The sequence below is a fragment of the Leucoraja erinacea genome, chromosome 4, assembly GCF_028641065.1.
Source record: "Leucoraja erinacea ecotype New England chromosome 4, Leri_hhj_1, whole genome shotgun sequence".
Classification (NCBI taxonomy): domain Eukaryota; kingdom Metazoa; phylum Chordata; class Chondrichthyes; order Rajiformes; family Rajidae; genus Leucoraja; species Leucoraja erinaceus.
Window position 1 is genome coordinate 59,290,558 of NC_073380.1, and position 18,978 is coordinate 59,309,535.

Consider the following 18,978-nt stretch of genomic DNA (forward strand, 5'->3'; position numbering starts at 1 on the left):
ACTGCTGCTATCTACGTCGCTCTTAATTTTATAAACCTCTGCAAAGTCATCCCTCTGCCTCCTTTGCTCTAGAGGAAACTATCCTAGCCTATCCAACCTCTCCAAGGCCTCCAGTCCAGGCAACACCTTATGGATCTATAAACAAGGAACTGCAGATGCTGGTATACTTTAAAAAAGATGCGCAGTGCTGGAGTAACTCAGCAGGTCAGGCATCATCTCTGAAGATCATGGATGAGTGACGTTTCAAGTTCGGGCCCTTCTTCAGACTGATTAGTCACACCAATCGAAAGCCAACTGCAACAATATTGGAAATAGACACAAAATGGAAATAGACACTGGAGTAACTCATTGGGGTATTGGTATCAATATCAATTGGATGTTAATGTCAATATCAAGAATATTGGTATTGGCTTATTATTGTTAATGATATTAAGATGCAGTGCAAAACTTGGTTTTGCATGCAATCTGATCATATTTACCATACATTAGTGTAATATTACCAAGTCAAGACCAACTGCAAGACTATTAGTATTGAGGGGCAACACAGTGATGCAGAGTTGCTGCCTTACAGCGCCAGAGATCTCGTTTCGACTACGGGTGCTGTCTGTATGGAGTTTACATGTTTTCCCTGTGACTACGTAGGCTTTCATCGGACGCTCCGGTTTCCTCTCACAATCCAAAGACATACCGAGTTTATAGGTTTATCGGCTTCAGTAAAATTGTAAATTGTCCCACCCTCTGAAGACGTACAGATTTGTAGGGTAATTGGCTTTGATTTAAAAAAAATAATGTTAATTATCCCTAGTGGGTAGGATAGTGCTAGTGTACGGGGTGATCACGGGTTGGCATGGGCTCGGTGATTCGAAGGGTCTGTTTCCTCACTGTGTCTCTAAAGTCCTATTATTGTCAGGTACTGAGATACAATGAAAAGCCTTGTTTTGTGTGCTATCCATTGTCATATGTGAGTGCAATAATACCAGTCTTCAGTTAAGGCCAACGGCAGGAAGCTTGATCACTAGATTTAGTTTTTTAGAGATACAGAGAGGAAACGGGCCTTTCAGCTCACCGAGTCCACAACAACCAACCATTACCGTACACTAGTTCTACATGCCAAGAACAATTTTTACCGAAGCCAATTAACCTACAACTTTGGAGTGTAGGAGGACACCAGAGCACCCGGAGAAAACCCACGCGGTCACGGGGAGAACGTACAGATAGCACCTGTAGTCGGGATCTGAACCTAGGGTACCCTCTGGCGCTGATTCACCACTCTCTGGGAGCGGTTTTAAAGGACACTACCGCTGCGACTTCCCTAACATCGGGCTGTGCTGTCCAACCCCTTAACGTTCTCCCCTGTCACGGGGAGAACGTACAGATAGCACCTGTAGTCGGGATCGAACCTGGGTCTCTGGCGTTGTAAGGGAGCAACACTACCGCTGCGTTGCTGTGCTGCCCCACCACCACTTGTTCATCCCACTGGATCTGTGTTGATCCAGTGGGAATCATTCAACTGGATGAGGTAGATCATCAACAGAAGTCCAGCAGTGAAAGGCCTGGATAGAGTGGATGTGTAGAGGATGTTTCCACTAGTAGGAGACTCCAGGACCAGAGGCCACAGCCTCAGAATTAATGGACGTACCTGTAGAAAGGAGATGAGGAGGAATCTTTTTAGTCTGTGGTATTGCTGCAGAAGGCTGTGGAGACTAAGTCAATAGATGTTTTAAGGCGGAGATTGACATTTTTGATGAGTAAGGGTGTCGGGGGTTATGGAGAAAAGGCAACAGGATGGGGTTGGGGGGGAAAGAAAAATTAAGTCATGGTTGAATGTTGTAGTAGATGATGGGCCGAATGGATTAATTCTGCTCCTAGAGCGTACAAACTTATGAACTGAAAGCTCAAGGAAGTGTTGTAGACCTCGAGTATGAGCAGACTTGTATTAGCCAAGGGATGAGGCCCATGAGAAGTGCAAAAGCATCACTCTGCCCACCTGAAAAATGACCAGATGCCAACATGATGGATCTGCAAAACAGGACGCATGTGCCGGGTATAGCAGCAAGCTGCAGAGAAAACCAAGCCACCCCTCAAGCAGTGGATCAGGTTGAAGCCCTGCATTCCTGTCACGTCCAGTCCTGAACGCTAGTGGTCAATGAAGCATCTCAACAGCGCAGGAGGCTCTACAGACATCCCTTGGAGACGGGAGAAGGCAGGAGAATGGGGTTGAGAGGGAAAGACAGATCAGCCATGATGGAATGGTATAGTTGACTCGCTGGGCCGAATGGCCTAATTCTGCTCTTGAACTTTACAGCAGCCGTCCAATCCCTACTAAGCATTGAGGGTGACGTGTTCCTCTCCAACGACTGAGGTGACCAATGATGCCAATGTGGGTCTTCCACAGATGGTGCGGACCGTCTGGGCGGAGGGTAGTTTGCAAGCTGGTCAATTGCACAGGGCTGTGATGGCTGCACCTGAACTTCACATTGCCATCTTGACAGCTCCCTCCCAACTTTACGCAGTCTGGGGTTGTGAGTCTACTGAATGTTCCCATCGGGTCATACAGCATGGAAACATGCCCAACGACCCAACACCCACACCGACTAACATGCACCATCTACGCTAGTCCCACCTGCTTGTGTTTGGCCCACATCCAGGCTAATAGGTTCATACCTTGGCTAATAGCTCCAGGTAATGGGTTTAAGGTGAGGGGGAAAGATTTAATAGGAATTTGAGGGGTATCTTTTTCACATAAAGGGTGGTGGGTGTATGGAACAAGCTGCCGGAGGAAGTAGTTAAGGCAGGTACTATCTAAACGTTTAAGAATCATATAGACAGATACATGGATAGGACAGGTTTAGAGGAGTATGGGCCCAATTCAGGCAGGTGGGGTTGTGTAGCTGGGATGTGTTGGTCAGTGTGGGTAAGTTGGGCCAAAGGGCTTGTTTCCACGGTGAATAAACCTTTCCTATCAATGTACCTGTTGAAATGTATTGTAAATGCTATAATAGTGCTAAACCAAACATTGCAGGTGAACCAGTGTTTTAATCGGCTTGTCTACAAAACAAGCTGGTTTTTCAGGTTTGCTTTTCATTAATTTTTGCATCACTGAATTTTCTAATGTTTTTATCAGAGCGATCTATGGTATGCTACCATTATGATACACTCCCTTTCCATCATTTTGAGTTTATTTTGTCTACAATTTCTTCACAGGCAAACTGGCCTTCCCTCCATTCATTTTGATGCCATGCACTTTTGGTGAGCTTCTATCGTCCCTTCATCACATTCCCTCCAAAGCTGCAGGAGCTGAGGGGAAAGTCTTCAGGTAGTTCTGAGATTCACTGCAGCTGGAAAAGATGCCCTGGATGGGCATTGGGATCAGGACTGCTCGGCCTTTTGGGACTAGGAAGGTGAGGTAGTAGGGACCTGCTGTGGGGCACTGGGCAGGACATTGGTCAAGGAAGGTACGTAGGTCAGGGACTATTGTGGGGCTGGGGTGGGGTGGAAGACTATTACCCAAGGAGAATACCAATCCAGCTTTGCATTGAGCAGAGGCACAAGTTCTGGAGTAACTCAGTTGGTCAAGCAGTATCTCTGAAGCAAATGTGTGGGTGACGTTTCGGATCGGGGCACAATAAAGGTCCCGACCCCAAACGTCACCTCTCCGTATTCTCCAGAGATGCTGCCTGACCCACTGAGTTACTCCAGCACTTTGTGTCTATTTTTGTAAACCAGCAGCTGCAGTTCCATGAATCTACTTTGCACTGGGAAGACCTGTGTTTTTTTTCTCTGAGAACAACCAATAATTGTGGGTACCAGGACTATTTAGTTTAAGTAACCTGTCAAATGAAGTGGTACAGTGGCGCAGCGGTAGAGTTGCTGCTTCACAATGCCAGAGACCCAGGTTGGGATGCTGTCTTTACGGAGTTTGCATGTTCTCCCCGTGACCGAGTGGACTTTCTTCAGGTGCTCCGCTTTCCACCCATATTCCAAAGTCGTGCGGGTTTGTTGGTTAATTGGCCGCTGTAAATTGTCCCTGGTGTGTAACGCTTTTGCTCATCGGTGCGGACTCGTGGGCTGAAGGGCGGGTTTCTGCCCCCATCTCTAAAGTAAAACAATGCGCAGGGTGAGGACAGCCAGAGAGAGAAATCCCACAGTGGCTGCAGGACTGACCCACTGCAGCATGTCTGCATTAATATCCCTAGAATGGGGCAAAATAATCTGAAATACATAGATATTCTTGCTTTGGGGAAAATAAATTTGAAGAAAATATAGTCAACGCATGATGCGATACCTCGCCCATCCTTTCTTCTCTGTGGTAGATGGTCTACATTTCCCCATGTGGAGATGCAGCTGATTCACCCACTATCTATCTATATTACTAAAAGTCTGATCTTGACCGCTTTTGGCCCACTGTGCAGCGATTTCCGAGAGAACGCCGCCACCAACAGCCGTCATTTTTGGCCACCTCGCTCAGAGCCCCCCTCCGCCTTCCCGGACCGGGGGATTTTTCCCATCGATGAAAAATCAGAGAGAGATTAATGTTTTAAAAAAATGTGCCATTCTCTCTGCTGCCCCCGCTGGCGGCGGGGGGAGGGACTATAAAACCCGGAAGTGTAGTCCCTCACTCAGTCTCTGCCAGACCCAGGAAGCGAGAGGGTAACGGCTCTCTGAGCTGCGAATAACACTGAACGCACGTCTACTCCACGGTGAGTCCCCTCGATGCGGCTGTAAAGTGGCTGCTGCCCAATTGTTTGCCTCGCCTGTTTAAAAAGTTTGTGTTCACAAAATGAATTTTGGTTGCCGGGTGGCTACAGCCAAACTGTTTGCCTCGCCTTTTTTGGCTTGGCTTTTAAAATCGTTGCAACAGTTGGCTGCCAGCCCAAGAATCCATTCAGCCCACAATGTCTATACTAGCCCTCTGGAAACCAGTACCTTCGGCCCGCAACACCCACACTAGCACCCAACCCCCCACTGGCGAGCAATATTGGAATTGGTGGAGAGAGGGAATATTGTGTTGGTGACCAGCCCTCCCGTGTGATGCTGGGACCCAACGGGTCCCACTTAGTCTAGTTAATCTATCAATGTCTTCCAGGAATTTTATATTCTCATCTCCAGGGTTTACAGACACATCAATCTTTGTGTTAACGACAAACCTGGTTACTTGGTAGTCCTTTGTGTTATTGTGTCATTGAGTGTCATTGATAAATATAGTGAAGGGGCGAGTCCCCAAAGAGACCAGCTCGTTGCACACACCATTGTTCATATCCCCCCTAATCAGGTTTCTGAATGACCCTTCATAAGCTAGGGTACTGTCTGATTCACCTCTTTCTACTCCATTGTATACATTGGACTTTGTCTCTGGAACTGGTGCATTACATAGCTGAGATCTATATTCTGCACTCTGTATCTTCCCCTTTGCTCTACCTATTGTACTTGAGTTTGGCTTGATTGTATATATACACAGGATAGTATAATCTGGTTTGATTGGGTAACATGCAAAACAATAGTTTCACTGTACCTCTTTACAAGTGACAATAATAAACCTAAACCTTCTAATTCATTTAGATACCCTATTCTGCTCACTGTCTTTCCTTTAGTTTGAAGGTTCAGTATGGAAATGGGCCCTTTGGTCCATCGGGTCTGTGCCGACCAACAATCCCCCACACACTAACTAGTTCTATCCTACACACCATCTAAAGAATTTAAAGAACCCAATTAACTTACACACCTGTACATCATTGGAACGTGGAAGAAAACCGGTCAGAGCACTTAGAAAAAAACCTATGCATTCACAGAGAGAATGTGCAAACTCCGTACAGACTGCACCCATAGCAGCAACTCTACCGCTGTACCACTGTGTCGCACATCTTTCTGCCACCTAATTAATCTGCTAACTAGTTGAGTCTTGGATTCAACCAGCAGTCCTATACATGGAACATTATCAACAAGCGATCTGCTGGGGGAACTCAGCGGGTCAGGCAGCATCTATAGATCAGTCGCACCCTTCACCTGGGCTGGATTTCAACATCTGTGTCTCGCGTGCCTCCACGGAACTTTATATCATGCACTTCGTGGGAGTTTCTGTGTTTCCAAACACATAGTAATGTGGTTGTCACTGAACTGCCTTGGGCTGTTCTGTTGTCATTCAGTGCTTTACATAATTACAAGTTCTTTCTTTCACCTTAAAGAGAGTTGTTGGCTACAAATAGTGATATCAATATTCCCAGAAAGGGAAGTGGCGATTGATTAAGTGCAGGCATTCAAAACTAATGACTGCAATGTTGCAAATTATTGAGATAGAATGAAAGCATATTATTTGCAAATGACCATCCTCCATGTACATCTTTCTTGTGGCAAACTTGCTCTCCTCTCCTCTCCCTGAATCATAGAATCGGTCAGTATAGAAACGGCCACATTTGACCTAACTCGTCTATGCTAACTGTGCTGCCTATCTATGCTAATCCCATTTACCTGCATTAGGCCTGTAACCCTCCCTGTCCTGTCCAGATGCTTTTTAACATTGCAATTGGATCTGCTTCGATTACTTCCTCCGGCAACACATTCCAGAGAACCATCACCCTGTGTGTGTGGAAAAAAAACTTACTCCTCACAACTTCTTTACATTTCATCCCCCTCACCTTAAACTTGTGAACTTTGCATTCCAGAATCATGTGCCCTGGGAGAAAGACCGTGTTTTTCTGCTCCCCTGCTGTCTCCTCCCACCCTCCAGCCTTCCGGCTACTCCTCCTTTTCCCTTTCTTGTCCCCACCCACCCCCACCCCTGATCAGTCTGAAGAAGGGTTTCGGCCCGAAACGTTGCCTATTTCCTTCGCTCCATAGATGCTGCTGCACCCGCTGAGTTTCTCCAGCTTTTCTGTGTAACCTTCGATTCTCCAGCATCTGCAGTTCCCTCTTTAACACCGTGTTTTTCTATCCTGTCTGAGCTCCTCATAATGTTATAAACCTGTAGAAGATCATCCTCTCAGCCTCTTGTACTCTAGTGAGAATAAAGCCAGCCTATCTAGTTATGATGAGAATCCATTCCAGGAAACATCCCAGAGAATAAAATTATGAGGCAATTTTGGAGTAGACTGTAGACATTTTTTTTTTCTCAGGGTAAAAGTGTCAAAGTCTTGATGGCAATAGCTTTAAGACGAGAGGGGAAAAATTTAAAGGATATGGGTGGGGTAATTGTTTACAATGAGAGTGGTGGGTGCTTGCAACATGCTGCCGGGGATGGTGGCAGAGACAGATACGATAGTGGCATTTAAAAGGCTTTTGGATGGGTACATGGATATGAAGGGAATAGAGGGACATGGATCATGTACAGGCAAAGGAGAATAGTTTAACTTGGCATCATGTTCAACACTGACATTATGGGCCAAAGGGCCTTTTGCTGCCTTGCCCCGTTCCATGTTCTATAAGTATTTTTAACAACACCATTTTCCTGCACTTGCCATGTATTTTATTATTCCCTTAATTAATATCTAAAGATCTATCGATCTTCATCTTGAATGTACTGAGCCACTGAACCTCAGCAGTACTCTTAGATAATGCATCCCTAAGACTCGCCACCTTCTTATGAATCCAATTCCTCCCATCTCTGTCCTGTCTCTTGTCAGACTCTTGAACAGACCTCTCTATGCTAAGGATGTATTCCTGATCTTCCAATCTACCACGTTGTAGCCCTCGAACTTTAAAAAAAATCTGCACTTTCTCTATATCTGTAACTTTAATATTATATGAACCATTTAGTTTATTATTTTTCATTACTTGTTGTACTTGTATATGATATGATTGCCGCGCAAGACAAAGATTTTCACAGTATTTCAGTAAAGGCAATAATATGCCAATACCAGTGAGTGGCCCACACCAATTCTAAGATACTGACCCTTGGTTCTAACAGCCAGGGGAAAACATCATCCCTGCACTCACCCTGGCAAACTGTGTTAGAATGTGTTTGTTTTAATGAGATCACCACTCATCTTCTATCATGACCAACTCTGGGTTAAATAGACTCCAAGAACATAGAACATCACAGGAGCATCCCGGGGGCATGAACATCGAATTCTCCCAATTTTGTTAGTCCTTGCTGTCTCCTCCCCTTCCTCAGCCCCCCTGCTGTCTCCTCCCATCCCCCAGCCTTCGGGCTCCTCCTCCTTTTCCCTTTCTTGTCCCCACCCACCCCCGCCCCCGATCAGTCTGAAGAAGGGTGTCGGCCCGAAACGTTGCCTATTTCCTTCGCTCCATAGATGCTGCTGCACCCGCTGAGTTTCTCCAGCTTTTTTGTGGAACATCACAGGAACATTGGCCCACAATATCTGTAGTGAACATGATGCCAAGATAACTAATTCCATCTGTGTAAATATGATCTATATCCCTCCAGTCCCTACATTGTCATATGCATGCCTTAAAAGCCTCTTAAATGCCACTATTGTATCTGCCTCCACCCCTGGCAGCACGTTCCACACATCCCACTCCTCCCCGCCCCTCTTTTTGTGAAAAGAAAACTTGTCTCACACATCTTTAAACTTAGCGCCTCCCACCTTTACCTCTCTTGTGACCCCTGCATAATTTTTGACGCCGATGCTAACCAATCCAATTTCTGGACCACTGCTCTTTTTGCAAATCAACATAATTTGCTGGGCAGTTGGCTTATTTGCTATTAGTCCCACACATTCCCATCTCACTGACTAAAACTCTCCCGGCAACAGAGATTCTGAATATTACCGTGATCTGGGGGGGATTCATAATCCTAATGTTACAAGTTAAGTTGAGTATTAGATTTATTATTGTCACATGTACCAAGGTACAGTGAAAAGCTTTTCTCTACACGCTATCCAAACAGACCAGATATACCATATATAGATACGATCAGTTCAAATTCAAGTACAGTAGGTAGAGCAAAGTGGAAAATACAGAATATAGTTCTCAGCATTTAGCAGGTAGACAAAAATGCTGGAGAAACTCAGCGGGAGTGGCAGCATCTATGGAGCGAAGGAAGTAGGCAACGTTTCGGCCCGAAACGTTGCCTACTTCCTTCGCTCCATAGATGCTGCCTCACCTGCATTTTTGTCGATCTTCGATTTTCCAGCATCTGCAGTTCCTTCTTCAGCATTTAGCACAACAGTTCCAGAGACAAAGTCCAATGTCCGCAATGGGTTAGAGGTGAATCGGACACGACCCTAACTTATGGAAGGACTGTTCAGGAGCCTGATAACAGAGGGAAAGATGTTTGTTCCTGAGTCTAGTGGTGCGCGCTTTCAGGTTTTATACCTTTTGGCTGACGAGAGAGGGATTCTGCCCGATGAAAGGAGAGAAGATGGAATGACTGGGGTGGGACAAGTCTTTGATTATGTTTATGACGGTTTCTCTGATTATTGTCATATGTACTAGTGAGGTACAGGTACATTGAAAAGTCTTGCTTCTGACAGCATCACAGGTGCACCAACAACACACACAAATATACATTATGCAAAATTTCCAACAGAAAGAAGACTACAAAAAACAGGACATTAGTGGAAAAACATGAAAAGAAAATATAACAAGGACATGAGGTGGGCAGTACACTTCTGGTAAATGATCCTTGTAGTATTTGAATGTGGGCTGGATGGCCGATAAATGAACCTCCTGCAGGCAGAGGAGAAGGGGAGCTTGCTACCATGGTCTGGCGTGTCGCTGGGAAAGTGATGCATGAAACCATCGTACAAGTGCGTTGTTTTCACACAGAAATCAAAAGTTAATAACATCTAAAGATGTCAGGAATAAAAAATAAAGTGTTGGAGGAATTTGATGGGTTATGTTCATAAGTAATTGTAGCAGAATTAGGCCATTTGGCCCATCAAGTCTACTACGTCCTTCAATCGTGGCTGATCTATTTTTCCCTCTCAACCCTATTCTCCTGCCTTCTCCCCATAAACCTTGACACCCTATTACTAATCAAGAACCTGTCAATCTTGTCCTCCACAGCCATCAGTTGCAACGAATGCCACAGATCACCTAAATGCTTAAAGAAATTGCCGCTCATCTGTATTTCCTTGTTTCCGATGTTGGGGGAGTCCAGAATCAGGGGCCACAGTTTAAGAATAAGGGGTAGGCCATTTAGAACAGAGATGAGGAAAAACATTTTCACACAGAGTTGTGAATCTGTTAAATGCCCTGCCTCAGAAGGCAGTGGAGGCCGATTCTCCGGATACTTTCAAAAGAGAGTTAGATGGCATTCTTAAAGATAGCGGAGTCAAGGTATATGGGGAGAAAGCATGAACAGGGTACTGATCGTGGATGATCAGCCATGATCACAGTAAATGGTGGTGCTGGCTCGAATGGCTGAATGGCCTACTCCTGCACCTATTGTCACTCTAACCAAGCTTTTCACTATTCGATAAGTATTAATGGGGGCCCCGTCCCCCCCCCCCCCCAACCTAAACTCCAGCGTGTATAGGCCTAGTGCTGTGTAACACTCATTATATGTTAACCCATTTTTCATCCCCAATCTTGTGCCTGAGTTGATGGGGATGTGGAACTCTCCCTCACTCCCCCCCCCCCCCCCCCCTTCCTCCCCCCCTCCTCCCCTCCACACAGGTAATGTTTGTGGGTCAGTCACAGGCAATATAATTTTGACCAGACTCCGGTGAATGGATGACCATGCAATAATTTTGAAGCAGGAAAAGCAGTAGAACAGTAACCTGTTTTGTACTGAACACGTCCATTCAACGTTATTCAGCCAACACGTTATTCAGTCTATTTTTAGATTTTTAAACATTTTTATGCAGAGTCTCTCAAGGAAATTGTTAAGAATGTTAAAGATAACCTGCAAATTTCTAACCTTCACAAGCAATAATGTGTTGATTCACCCACTTTAAACATTTCAGTCTATGAAATGTCTGAAAGAGTCAAGTCATGAGTGTTTTATTGTCCTGTTCATGTTACAGGAGCAGAATTAGGCCATTCAGTCAATCAAGTCTACTCCGCCAGTCAATCTATCTTTCCCTCTCAACCCCATTATCCTGCCTTCTCCCCATAACCCCTGACACCCTTACTAATCAAGAATCTATCAATTACCATCTTTAAAATATCCATTAACTTGGCCATATGTCCTGAAACGGAACAATGGAATCCTGACTTGAAGCAGCACAACATATATGTAGGCACAGTAAATACTATAATAGACAACGCAAAAATGTTCAGTATATATAAAAAAACAAACATAAACAGTGCAAAGACAAAAACATTGGCTCAGGTCTATGTGGTTCAGAGCATATTTGGAACTTGTAATGTTTACTAGCCTGCTGGTTGTTGGGAGGAAGGTGCTCTAGAACCTGGATGTTAGTTTTCAGACTTACTGTACTTCATACAGCATAGAAACTGACCCCTTGTCCAACTTATCCATGCCAACCAAGTACCTTCCTGAGTTAGTCCCATTTTCCTGCATCGGCCCATATCCCTCTGAACGAAGCATTATAAAACCAAGGTAGGCAGGTAGAATTGAGCTACAGATGATCTTATTGAAAGACAGTAGAGGCAGGAGATGGTGAGCAGCCTCTTCCCAACCACCTTTGCAAGGCCACAGTGTGGTGGTTCTGACGCCGTGCTGGAGTAACTCAGCGGGGCCTGCCTTGCCATGCCTGGCAAACATAGATAGGTGACGTTTCAGGTCGGGACCCTTCTTCAGACTGATTCTGAAGAACGGCCCCAACCCGAAAGGTCACCTATGCATGTTCTCCAGAGTTTCTGTCTGATCTGCTGAGTTACTACAGCACTTGGTAAACCAACTTGTTTCTACAGTGTGGTCATGTTGTCATAGAGTGATACAGTGTGGAAACAGGCTCTTCGGCCCAACTTGCCCACACCGGCCAACAATGTCCCAGCTACACTAGTCCCACTTGGCTGCACTTGGTTCATATCCTTCCAAACCTGTCCTATCCATGTACCTGTCTAACTGTTTCTTAAACAATGGGATAGTCCCAGCCTCAACTACCTCCTCTGGCAGCTGTTCCATACACCCACCACCTTTTGTGTGAGAAAGCTACCCCTCGGATTCCTATTAAATCTTTTCCCCTTCACCTTTAACCTATGTCCTCTGGTCCTCGATTCCCCCACTCTGGGTAAAAGATCTACCCGATCTATTCCTCTCATGATTTTGTATTCCTCTATAAGATCTCCCCTCATCCTCCTGCGCTCCGTGGAATAGAGACCCAGCCTACTCAACCTCTCCCTTTAGCTCACACCCTCTAGTCCTGGTAACACCCTCGTAAATCTTTTCTGAACCCTTTCAAGCTTGACAATATCTTTCCCATAACATGGTTCCCAGAACTGAACACAATATTCTAAATGCTGTCTCACCAATGTCTTATACAACTTCAACGTGACCTCCAAACTTCTATACTCAATACTCTGACTGACGAAGGCCAAAGTGCCTAAAGCCTTTTTGACCACCATATCTACCTGCGACTCGACTTCCAAGGAACCCTGCACCTGTACTCCTAGATCCCTCTGCTGTACAACACTACCCAGAGGCCTACCATTCACTGTGTAGGTCCTGCCCTTGTTCGACATCCCAAAATGCAACACCTCACACTTCTCTGTATTAAATTCCATTCCTCCGCCCACCTGGCCAATCGACCCAGATCCTGCTGCAATCGTTCATCTTCACTATCTACAAAACCAATAACTTCTAACCCAGACGTTTGCACCCATTCCTCAACAGGTGATCGAATCGGTGGGGATCCTTGTTTACAAAGCCTTGGACTGGGGTCTGAAAGACAATGAGGAGCGGGAGCTCAGTCCACCGCTGGAGCACTTGATAGACCGCATGACAAATATCCTAGACGAGGGTGTGGGAGCCGAGGGGAGTCTGGATGAGGGTTACGACGGTCAGGACGAAGAGGACGAGCAGAAAGAGATCATCACAATAAAACGGATCACCACAATAAGGAACTTCAGGCACGTGATGATGGTGAGTCTTCTTCTCTTGGCATATTGTGTGATGCATATTTATTTGTGGACAAACATAGGGCAGCACTCATCCCACAACACTGATCTGTTTACCATCACGACTAACCTTTATACCTTACTTTTAGACTTTAGAGATACAGCGCGGTAACAGGCCCTTCGACCCACCGAGTGTGCCAAGACCAGTGATCGCCCCGTACACCAACACTGTCATAGACTCTAGTGATAATTTACAATTTGTACCAAAGCCAATTAACCTAGAAACCTGATAGACACAAAATGCAGGAGTAACTCAGCGGGTGAGGCAGCATCTCTGGAGAGAAACATAGAAAATAGGTGCAGGAGTAGGCCATTCGGCCCTTTGAGCCTGCACCACCATTCAATATGATCATGGCTGATCATCCAACTCAGTATCCTGTACCTGCCTTCTCTCCATACCCCATGATCCTTTTAGCCACAAGGGCTACATCTAACTCCCTCTTAAATATAGCCAATGAACTGGCCTCAACTACCTTAGGGATGGAATGGGCGACGTTTCGGGTCAAGACCCTTCTTCAGACCTGGAAGCCTGTTTGTCTTTTGAGTATGGGAGGAAACTGGAGCACCCAAGAAAGCCCTCGCCAGCAGGGAAAACGTTCAAACTCCATACAGATAGCATTTGTAGTCAGGATTGAACCCCTTGTCTCTGGCGCTGTAAGGCAGCAACTCTATGCTGTTCTACACCACCGTGCCGCCCTAAGGGAAGACTCTGACCCTGAGCACCACAAATCAAAGCTTTTCTCTGTGCTTCAGGAAGTACACACAATATCAAACCAATACCATGTACGTTTGCAGCTGAGGCTCGTTCCATAATGTACTACTCCACTTTCACACTGTGTCGATTTCTGCATATGCCGAATCATGGATCATTTAGAACATTTAGAATCATTTTTCAAGAGAGAGTTAGATTTAGCTCTTGGGGCTAATGGAATCAAGGGATATGGTGAGAAAATGGGAACGGGATACTGATTTTAGATGATCAGCCATGATCATATTGAACGGCGGTGCTGGCTCGAAGGGCTGAATGGCCTACTCCACCTGTTTTCTATGTTTCTAACAGGCCCTTCGGCCCACAATGTCTGCTCCAAACATGGTCAAGATAAACTAATCTCATTTGCCTGCACATGATTTAAACCACGAGGTGTACTTTTTTACACAAAGGGTGGCGGGTGTCTGTAGCGACCTGCCGGAGGTGATAGCTGTGGCAGGTACTATCATAATCTTTAAGAGACATTCAGACATGGATAGGAAATGTTTAGAGGGATGTGGGCAGGTGGGGCTAGCATAGATGGGGCATGTTGGGCTGAAGGGTCTATTTTTTACGCTGTATGACTCGATGACTCCATTCTTAGCATATCCATGTGTCTTATAACCATATAACCATATAACAATTACAGCACGGAAACAGGCCATCTCGGCCCTACAAGTCCATGCCGAACAAATTTTTTTCCCCCTTAGGACCATCTGCCTGCACTCATACCATAACCCTCCATTCCCTTCTCATCCATATGCCTATCCAATTTATTTTTAATATTTTATTTATCTAAAAGCCTCGTAAACGCCACCTCCTCCACCACCCCTGACAGTGTGTTCCAGGAACCCAATATTTACTCTGGGGAATTGCAGCTTTAGTCACACAAAAACCATTCGATTTCTTGCATATGTCAATGACTTCCACATAGACTGTTTTGCATAAATATTGTGTCGGTGAGATCTGATGATGATTAATGTTCAGTATCCCTGCTTAAGCTGGGCAAAGATAGCAAGTTCTTTCATCCAACTGTGTCACCGACAGCTGGCATCCTGGCTTGCCCTTTGTTATTTAAACTACAGTTTTTTTTTTAGTTAACTAATTCCAAGAATATTCTCCTGAAACTAATTTTGCCCCACCTTTCGATTTAAAATGTTTATAAAATAAAATCTAGTGCAATACCTCTTCCATTAACAAATGACACTGCTATTCGGTAAAAGCAGGGCTGATTTTAGATTCAGCTTTCTGGACGAGCAAAGTATGAGTTTAGGTTATTGTCATGTGAACCAGTCAACGGAAAGAATATAGGTGATTACAGTCTAGCCGTCCACAGTGTACAGTTACTTCAGATTTTTGTGTCTACCTTCGATTTTTCACCAGCATCTGCAGTTCTTTCTTACACAATAGACAATAGGTGCAGGAGTAGGCCATTCGGCCCTTCGAGCTAGCACCGCCATTCAATGCGATCATGGCTGATCATCCACAGTCAGTGTACAGATACACGATAAAGGGAATAATGTTTAGAGCAAGATAAAGTCCAGTAAAGTCCAATTAAGAATAGTTTTAAGGTCTCCAATGAGGTAGAGGGGAGTGCTCTCTAGTTGGTGAGAGGAGTTTTAGTTGCCTGGGTCAATGCACGGAAACTCCCCACAAATAACAAAGTGATGAAAGTGGCGTCACAGGTGGATCAGGTGGTCAAAAACGCTTTTGGCATATTGGCCTTCATCAGTCAATAGAGGTTGGGAAGTCATGTTACAGTTTAAAAAGACGTTGGTGAGGCCACATTTAGAGTATTGTGTTCAGTTTTGGTCACCATGTTATAGGAAAGATGTTGTCAAGCTAGAAAGGGTTGGAGATTTAAGGGCCTGTCCCACTTAGGCGATTTTTTCAGCCACTGGCACAGTTGTAACAGGTCACTGAAAAAGTGGCGACTGGACCCCCCTTACGACAATGTCTACGACAACCTACCACCTAGTTGACATCAAAATACCGACAACCGGCGACCCATTAGGACGTCCATCTATGACCACACCTATGTCCACCTAAGAGCACACGGGCGACAACCAAAGTCAACCTACGTCCACCCGCGACAAGCTACGACAAGCAACGACCCTATCGGCGACAACTGAAGACAATTCAGTCGCGGATACCTGTTGACGTAGGTAGTCGCCAATGGGATGCACCAAAGCCAGCACCCGGCGACAACTAACAACAACCTGCCTCATCCTGGTGACAATCTATGACAGCACCTTGTAGAAGACAAAGTAGAAGACAAAGCTGCGACCAGCCCACAGTCGCCGAAATGTTTTGAATATTTCAAATTCCAGCGGCGACCAGAAAAATGTTACGATTCTTTAGGCGACTCGCGACCATACAGGCGACACCCCGACAACCATGCGGCAACAGCATAATCGTCGAAAAAAATTGCCTAAGTGGGACAGAGGCTTGACGATGATGTTGCTGGGACTCAAGGCGCTGAACTATAGGGAGAGGTTGAGCAGGCTGGGATGCTATTCCTTAAAGCGAAGGACGATAAGGGATGACCTTGTAGAGGTGTACAAGATCATGAGAGGAATACATCAGGTACACGCACTGTCTTTTGTCCAGTGTAGGGTAGTCGAGAACCAGAAGACAGGTTTAAGGTGAGGGGGGAAAGATTTAATCGGAACCTGCGGGGGAACGTTTTTACATAACAACGGGCGTATGGAACAAGCTGATGGGTGTATGGAACAAGCTGCCGGAGAAGGTAGTTGAGGCAGCTACAATCACAACAATTAAGAAGCATTTAGACAGATACAAGGATAGGACAGGTTTAGAGGGATAAGGGCTAAACGCAGGCCAGTGTGACTAAGGTAGATGGCACATGTTGGTTGGTGTGGGCAAGTTGGTGGTGAAGGGCCTGTTTCCACACTGTACGACTCTATGAGTCTGGCTTCTCTCTCTGCTTTCACTCTGTTTAATGTTATCTCGCTCTACTGGTCAAGTGCAGGGGCAGCTGCCTGAAGCTGCCGGGGCCTGACGTTCAGTACGGGGACAATGACTACTATTCTCCAACGCGGATGTCAATGTGTGACATCCTGCTAAGTGTAAAGAAGAGCCGTGGCTTGAGACGTCCCAACCAGGTGGTGTTATATTTCAGCTGGAAGAAATTATTAAATGCTGGAAATACTCAGCAGGTCAGTCTTTGCCAAAAGAAACAGAGTTAACGTTTCAGGTCAAAGATCCTTGGCCCGTATATTTTTTTAAAGCTGCTTCCCCATTCCAGAACACAAAGTCAGTCAGTCAATTCAGTCAATTTTATTTGTATAGCACATTTAAAAACAACTGGCGTTGACCAAAGTGCTGTACATCAGTGCAGATACTAATGTGCTACACGCAGACCTAACAATACATACATAAACCATTTACAACGCCCCCTCAGAGGGCCTCAAAAACGCAAAGGAGTAGAAATAGGTTTTGAGCCTTGATTTAAAGGAGTCGATGGAGGGGGCAGTTCTGATGAGTAGAGGGATGCTGTTCCACAGTCTAGGTGCTGCAACCCCGCGGTCGCCCCTGAGCTTAAACCTAGACCGCGGAATAGTCAGTAGCCCCAAGTCGGCCAACCTGAGGGACCTGGAGGTGGAACCTTGGGTTAGAAGATTTTTGATATGGGGTGGGGGGCAATCCCGTTAAGGGCTTTGTATATGAATAAGTGGAGCTTGAAGTTAATTCTGTACCGTACTGGGAGCCAGTGGAGAGAGTCCAGGATCAGGGTGATGTGGTCCCTTTTACGGGTACCCGTCAGAAGCCTAGCTGCGACGTTTTGAACCAATTGCAGGCGGGACAGGGATGATTGGCTGATGCCAGTGTATAGGGAGTTGCAGTAGTCAAGGCGGGAGGAGATGAATGCGTGGATGATTTTTTCAAGGTGGTCGAATTGGAGAAATAGTTTGATTTTAACTATGGTACAAAGCAGGAAGAAACTAGCTTTTACCACTGACTTGACTTGTGATTCATTAACCCTTCCCACCCAATCCACCCCCTCCCCTGGTACTTTCCCTTGCAACCGCAGGAAATGCTACACTTGTCGCTTTACCTGCCCCCTTGACTCCATCCAAGGACCCAAGCAGTCTTTCCAGGTGAGGCAGAGGTTCACCTGCACCTCCTCCAACCTCATCTATTGCATCCGCTACTCTAGGTGTCAATTGCTCTACATCGGTGAGACCAAGCGCAGGTTTGGCGATCGTTTCGCCGAACACCTCTGCATAGTTCGCCTTAACCAACCTGATCTCCCGGTGGCTCAGCACTTCAACTCACCCTCCCATTCCGAATCCGACATTTCTGTTCTGGGCCTCCTCCATGGCCAGAGTGAGTCTCACCGCAAATTGGAAGAGCAGCACCTCATATTTCGCTTGGGTAGATTACACCCCAGTGGTCTGAACATTGACTTCTCCAATTTCAGGTAGTCCTTGCTTTCTCCCTCCTTCCCCTCCCCAGCTCGCCCACAGCCCATGTCTCCGCCTCCACCCCCACCCCCCCAACATCAGTCTGAAGAAGGGTCTCGTCCCAAAATGTCGCCTATTTCTTCTCTCCATAGATGCTGCCTCACCTGCTGTTCCTCCAAAATTTTTGTCTACCTTCAACCCTTCTCAGATGATTTAGGTTTAGATTTGCCACGCGTACCAAGGTAGAGTGAAAAGCTTTGTTATGCATGCTATCCAAACAGACCAGATAATATTATACATTCAGTCTAAACATGTACAATAGGTAGAGCAGCCTCCTCTTTCTCCCCCCCCCCCCCCCCCCCCCCCCCCCCCCCCCCACTCACCTTAATCCTGTGGGGGAAAGACTGTTCATTTCATCCATACCCCTCATATTCTTGTACATCTGAGGTTAAAGTTTACTATTGGGTAGTGGTACAGTGAAATACTTTGTTTTGCATACCATCCAGTGAAGTAAGATAGTACTATACATAAATACATCCAGTTCCAACTTGAGTACTAAAGGTAGAGCTAGGTGGAAAATACAGAGTGCAGAATATAGTTCTCAGCATTGTAATGCATCAGTTCCACAGATAAAGTCTAGATTTAAGACCCAAGAGAGTTTATTGTCATGTGTCCCAGATAGGACAATGACATTCCTGCTTTGCTTCAGCACAACAGAATATAGCAGGTATACATAAGTTACAGTAAGTAAGTTTTATTTATATAGCATGTTTAAATCAACTCGCGTTTAAACCAAAGTGCTTTACATAAAATAAATAA

General features: G+C 45.6%; 1 protein-coding gene across 4 annotated transcripts in view; it reads left to right on the plus strand.

The window, feature by feature from the left end:
* LOC129696459 (protein spire homolog 1-like) overlaps window positions 1-18,978 on the plus strand; it is a 163,775-nt gene that overhangs the window by 70,175 nt on the left and 74,622 nt on the right. For all 4 annotated transcript variants that reach the window (XM_055634366.1, XM_055634367.1, XM_055634368.1 and 1 more), the window contains exon 3: window positions 12,701-12,949. In XM_055634366.1, coding sequence (XP_055490341.1) covers window positions 12,701-12,949 — 249 coding nt within the window. The remainder of the gene's footprint in view (window positions 1-12,700; window positions 12,950-18,978) is intronic.